The sequence below is a fragment of the Malus domestica genome, chromosome 07 (genome assembly GCF_042453785.1).
Source record: "Malus domestica chromosome 07, GDT2T_hap1".
NCBI lineage: Eukaryota > Viridiplantae > Streptophyta > Magnoliopsida > Rosales > Rosaceae > Malus > Malus domestica.
Window position 1 is genome coordinate 10,727,235 of NC_091667.1, and position 5,828 is coordinate 10,733,062.

A 5,828-nucleotide genomic window follows, 5' to 3' on the forward strand; every position below is an offset into this window, starting at 1 on the left:
TAAATTAATTTTATGAACATTTTAATCTAAAAAATTTTAAATTCTGATTTATAGGCTAAATTTCGGGGGGAATCAGTGACTTAGTTTAGTATTTAGCATTTAGCCCAAATTTTCCCCTTGGGTTGAAGTGGGTTTGGGGGGGAATTTTGGGAGGTAATTTGACTTTTAACCCACCATTGGAGTTGGTCTAAGGGATTTTAAAATGATGATAATTGAAATGACGAGATTTTATTTTCTAAAATTTGTGAATTTTCTTGTTTTGTTAACCTAAAAGAACAATGAAATTGAATACAAAATTTGTTATTTTTATACTCTTAATCATAGAAATTGGGAATGACACCTATTTACATGGAATTTAAACTTGGAAATTAGAGGTCCCAAATTCTAAGTTTTTTTTTCACACAAAAATTCTAAATTTCTTTGTTTATGAATCCAAACAAAAAAATTGATGCATGTTAATTTATAAATTCTGATTTTTATCCAAATTCCAAATTTATTTTCATCGTGCAAATATAATGTTAGTTCTTGATTCTTCCAACCCAAGAAATTCTTAAATTTTAGTCGAACCAGAGCTTTTCAATGCCGCGTTAACATGATTACACGTTTGACCATATGAAAAGTAGTACATTTTAAAACTTTGCGGTCTAAAACGAGAAAATGAAAATTTCATCGATCATTTCGAAATTATCCCAACAAGAATAATTTCCATTTGTAAAATGTGGTTATCGAAACTTACAAAACTAACGCCCATGCTCTCCTCTTCCTTCTCAACTCAATCATTCACAAGAAAAGCTCTCTTCGTTTCTGCCAACTCTGCTTCCATCCGGCTTCGACCTCTCTCTCAAAACTTACCCGAAATGGACGCGGACAAAAGTCAATCCAAATCGATCAGCGAAGCCTCCGATCATCCCACGGACCACCGCTTCCAAAACGTCGTCGTCATGCGCCACGGCGACCGCATCGACAACTTCGAGCCCCTGTGGACATCGCAATCGCCGAGGCCGTGGGACCCGCCTCTGGTCGAAGAGGGCAAGGTCCGGGCCTTCTGCACCGGTACCAAGCTCCGATCGGGTCTCGGGTTTCCAATCCACCGCGTTTTCGTCTCGCCATTCGTGCGATGCGTCGAGACCGCCGTCCAAGTCGTCACCGCCCTCTCCGCCACTGAAGACCCGTCTCTCTCCAAATACGAGAGCGATCAGCCCGTCCCAGTCGACCCCTCTAAGCTCAAGGTGGGTCCCACCGTTTAAACGCATACATATGCTTATATTGATATTTTAGTACTAATGTTGAAACTTTGTGATTGCATCGTATATATAAATTTTTTTTTTCTCTTCTTATTGGTGAGAACATGTACATGTATTGACGTTGATATTATATATATGTGTGTGTGTATGTATATGTATAATATGTATGTATGCAGACCCCTTTATCTAAAGAATTTCAAATTTTGTGTAAAAATGGAGACTAGTTGTAGGGCCAACTTCATATCGAATTTCAACAATCTCGTTTATTTTGTAAATTCTGATTCATAGACCATCCCTGCAAAAATTCAATTTAATTCAAAGTTATTTGCCTATTTAATTATCACGATGAAATTTCATTGTTTCTTGTAGAACAGAGTATTCGTCAATTTCTTTGAACTCAATTAAATGTCTCAAATATTTTCGATTTGGCATATTTTGCAAGGATAATCTATGAGGTTCAACTTGAAAAATAAAATGTTCGAATCGTTTGAAAAAAAATAGAGATCCCTTCCCTTAAAGGCCTCCTATATGTATGTATGTTATATTGTCGTTGTCACAGTATATGTTATTGACAAACAAGGTAGAAATCTGACATGTTAAATTGTCGTTGTAAACAAAATTGCACAATTAGAAGTTATGATTCACGGTCTGACAATATAACATACTACATATCGATAGGCTAAGAAAGAGCTTTATTGACATTTAAGCTTGGGACTGATATATGAATGATAATGATATTGTAGTATCCCATCTCTTATTCCCATTTTGCAGGTATCAATTGAATATGGGTTAAGTGAGATGCTAAACAAAGAGGCGATTCGCGGTGATTTGGCTCCGAAAGATGGACAATGGGGCTTCAACATTGCAGATCTTGAGGCTATGTTCCCGGCTGGGACAGTGGATCAAACTGCGGAACGGGTGTACAAAGAGGTAAGTGAGAATTTCTCGGTGTACGTATGTGCGTATATGGACGTAAAATGACTATTTTGTCTGATGGAGCCTCTTCCTGTGATGAACTCCAGCTGCCTCAGTGGGGGGAGAGCGTGACGGGCGCCCGGGCTAGATATGTTCATGTCATTGAGGCTCTGGCTGACAAATACCCTACAGAAAACTTGCTCCTTGTCAGTCATGGTATGCTTCAAATTTGGTTCAACACTTTCTCTACTTTCATGTTCTGTTTTATATTCTTGAATTTTTTTTCCGGGAGTTCATTAAAAGAATTTACTCTAGTTAGTCGAGTTCTAGTGATGAGTTCCTCTTTCAAAAGGAAAGACATAGAACCTTTCAAATTTAAGAGAAAACATCCTTGTGCAGGTGAAGGAGTTGGTTCTTCAATTTCTGCCTTCCTGGAAGGCGCCACAGTATACGAAGTAGAATACTGCGCATATTCAGAACTAAGAAGGCCCATAAAAAACCGGTCATCAGCTGCAGGAAAGTTTGAGGTAATGGTAAATCGTGGCCGGACTGGTGTCAGTTACTCACTCCCAACCTCTGGAACATAAGAGTAACAAGACTGCAGTGTAATAATCGCATTCCCTTTAGCACGTTTGACTGCATTTTTACCCCCAAACTCCTCTTGTCAAAGATCATTCCAGGGTTACTGGATTTACAAATTAATCAGACAATAGTTTTCTTCATTTGTTTTCGCAACTTCGGAATTCCCATGTATTTGCTACCAGACCATAAAGGGTCCGGTTAGAAGGAAATGAAACGATAGATTCCTTTGTATCAGAACCAGAATGATCACATTCTGCTTTAAACATTGATAAATGAAATTGTGATTTACCAGAACTATTGATCTGATTCCTTTGCTGTTAATTTTAGTCCAACTCGTCTTTTTTTTCAATGAGAAACAAAGAAGAAAAGCGGATGAGTGTCGATTAGTGAATTAAGAATTAAGCAGGCAAACTTGACTAGCTACTATAAGTAGGTCAGTGTCTAGTACAAAGAATGGCAGTAACAAGCATTACCATGCCAGCAGGTCCTTGTCAATACGTAGCTAAAGAAACTAATACAAATATTATAGAAGAGGTACAAGGTTATTGTCAATCAATGCTGCCCTGATCCTGATGTGTTCGGAAGCGGGTCAAATTGATCAAACATGTCTGTCGGGAAGTCATCGAACACACAATCCGGAGTCATGGTATGGTCGATTTTCTCCCTTTCGCAACTTAGACAGCTTCCTACTGGTTCAAACAATGGAGGCTCCATGACAAGTGGTTCTCCTCCGTTTCCAAGCTCCAAAGCATCTAGAGGTCCTAACATGTCGAAATAGGGGTCGAACCTTGCCAAGAATTCTTGCGTTTCGGATGAGAATATTTGGTCTGTTTGGGGCTGTGGGTTCTGCAGGAAAGGGATTACAGAGTGGGAATCAGTCCATGGATCCTTATCAGTTATGGGGAGCTCATGTTGAACGGGGTTTGTTTCGAAGCAAAGAGACTTGGGCTTAACAATATCCGGCAGCGGCACCATTTTGATGATCTCGGAGTTCCGAATGTAAGGTGGCTGTGACAAGCATGGTTGCGCCTGCGACGATGGTTCTCCCTCCGATGAGCAATTGAATTTTGTAGCCTGAAGAAAAAGAAGAATAAAACGTGTCATCTAATAACACAGTTAACTGTCTCTAGAAGAAAGTTCATTCGCTTTCCCAAGTGATTACAAACCAAAATTACTAAAGAAGAATAAATGTTCTGTGGTTTGAGAAGCCTCCAGATACAATCGTTGATCTCCTGTTAAAGGATAGTACTATTTTGTAACATCATTTAGGTGCGTGGTAGTACCTTTTTTCCTTCGATCGAGTTAAAATTTCCTATAAAATGTTAACAAGGCTCACTATAACAGTGGTAGAGCAAACATGGGTCATTGGTTGCTCATGACCCCAATAGCTTTATAACTTTAATGTATATTTATCTGTATATTTGTGTATGAAATCTATGCGTAATTGCGACAAACTGAAAGAATGAATCAAAAACACTAAATTATAATTTGCTGCTGCTTTTATGCAACCCCTGTATTGTTGTTTATAGATTTTCTTTTTTATTTCCTTTGTCTTTCTTTTTCGATTTCTTGTGTTCGATAAAAAACTTCACTCAATAGGCCTCGTCAAAGCTGACATAATGTGGCATAACTCGGCAGGTACTCACTAAAAACTCGACAAAATGAATCGATGAAGTTTTAGTTTTTTTTGCTAAAATTATATGACCTCATTGTTATAAAATTCTGACTGCATCACTGACTATAACGTACCATATTCTCTTTGTACATTAACTTTTGAAAGAAGAAAAAGACAATTACCTCCACAATGGTGGGAAGCTCAAGAAAAACAGAGACTTCCCTTTTGGTTTTATGTGATTTGGAGGAGGGTGTGGCTGGTGCTGCTGCTGATGTCTGCAGAATCCTAGCCAGCCTCTTCTGCCTGCTGCTCCAAAAATTCTTGACGTCATTGTCCGTCCTCCCCGGCAAATAGGTCGCTATTCTTGCCCATTTGTTCCCAAATTGTGCTTGCAACTCTATCACCACCCTCTCCTCCTCCACCGAAAATTTGCACCCACTGTAGAAAAACACACACACAGCCTCTAATCATAATTAGAATAAAAACCAGCAACCCATTTCTCAAATCTCAGTTAGCAAAAAAACCCACATCTCAGTTAGCAACAAAACCCACGAACCCGTTTCATAAATCTTAATTCGCAACCAAACCCGACAACCCATTTTTTTATTATATGCGATATTCTTGCTCTAAACTAGAATATGGGAAGAGGAGAAAATTCGAAAGTTAGATGAAGGGGAAGACCCTAACCACCAAGTAATCCACCGCTTGCAAATAACCCGTTTTGTTAACCCATTTCGTAAATTGTAATTACCAAGGGAACCCAACAACCCGTTTCTGAAATGCTGAACAAATTATCATCCACCAACTTCATGAAACAAAAGTGCCATAAAAAAAAATAAAAAAAAACGAGTGCAAACAAAAGAGACAATGAAATGGCGGATAGTAAATTGGGTTACTTCTTCAAGTTGGGACGGAGCTTATTGACCCAACGGAGCCGGCACGACTTTCCGGTACGCTGCAAGAGACCCTTGGATCGAATGGAGCTCCAGTCTCTCGGACCACATTTCTTCACATGTTTTAACAGCACTTCGTCTTCCTCTGCCTTCCATGGCCCTTTCCTTATACCCTCTTCTTTTTTACCTTCCATTCTTAATTAATTACCTTACCCTGTCTCATGCACCCAGAGAAGAAGTAAATATCTTTTGTTGGGGGGAACTTTTTCTGGGTTTTGTTCTTCACTGAGTTCTTCAACTCTCTGTAAAACTTATTTTATCGTTTTGTGTAGTGGCGGTTAAGGCGGTTACTTCCGCTGCCCTCCCCACTAATGTGCCCACATTCCCACTTTTTTCTCTGTTTCAAAATCTGTCTAGGTGTCCATTAAAAAATGGTCTAGGTGGAATGCAAAAATGGCCCTGACCACGTGGCAAATTTTAATTTCCAGCCTTTATTGTTCTCTAATTGGGCAAGGGAGAAAAAAAGGATGAGAATCGTCTCCACATCCTCTTTGTGAGGATCATAAGGATTTATTTATC

General features: G+C 39.1%; 2 protein-coding genes across 2 annotated transcripts; one reads left to right on the plus strand and one right to left on the minus strand.

The window, feature by feature from the left end:
* The first annotated feature begins 578 nt into the window (after positions 1–578).
* LOC103438979 (uncharacterized) lies at positions 579–3,035 on the plus strand. The gene is made up of 4 exons (XM_008377524.4): positions 579–1,229; positions 2,016–2,174; positions 2,267–2,375; positions 2,559–3,035. The coding sequence occupies exons 1-4, from the start codon at positions 717–719 to the stop codon at positions 2,744–2,746; spliced, it is 969 nt and encodes a 322-aa protein (XP_008375746.3). The 5' UTR covers positions 579–716; the 3' UTR covers positions 2,747–3,035.
* Positions 3,036–3,139: 104 nt separating this feature from the next.
* On the minus strand, positions 3,140–5,515 carry LOC103438991 (transcription factor DUO1). Its single transcript, XM_070824629.1, has 3 exons — positions 5,253–5,515; positions 4,539–4,794; positions 3,140–3,815 (listed from the first exon to the last, which is right to left on the minus strand). Exons 1-3 carry the CDS (start codon positions 5,441–5,443, stop codon positions 3,294–3,296), a joined length of 969 nt encoding a protein of 322 aa, XP_070680730.1. The 5' UTR covers positions 5,444–5,515; the 3' UTR covers positions 3,140–3,293.
* Positions 5,516–5,828: the final 313 nt, after the last annotated feature.

What these genes read in the sequence shown, in the direction of transcription:
- LOC103438979 (XM_008377524.4), top strand. Translation starts at nt 717, where the DNA reads ATGTGGTTATCGAAACTTACAAAACTAACGCCCATGCTCTCCTCTTCC. An exon ending in CGGAACGGGTGTACAAAGAG is followed by an intron (nt 2,175 to 2,266) that starts GTAAGTGAGAAT and finishes GATGAACTCCAG; the next exon opens with CTGCCTCAGTGGGGGGAGAG. An exon ending in CTTGCTCCTTGTCAGTCATG is followed by an intron (nt 2,376 to 2,558) that starts GTATGCTTCAAA and finishes ATCCTTGTGCAG; the next exon opens with GTGAAGGAGTTGGTTCTTCA.
- LOC103438991 (XM_070824629.1), bottom strand. Translation starts at nt 5,443, where the DNA reads ATGGAAGGTAAAAAAGAAGAGGGTATAAGGAAAGGGCCATGGAAGGCA. An exon ending in CTCCGTCCCAACTTGAAGAA is followed by an intron (nt 4,795 to 5,252) that starts GTAACCCAATTT and finishes GTTTTTCTACAG; the next exon opens with TGGGTGCAAATTTTCGGTGG. An exon ending in AGCTTCCCACCATTGTGGAG is followed by an intron (nt 3,816 to 4,538) that starts GTAATTGTCTTT and finishes CTTTTTCTTCAG; the next exon opens with GCTACAAAATTCAATTGCTC.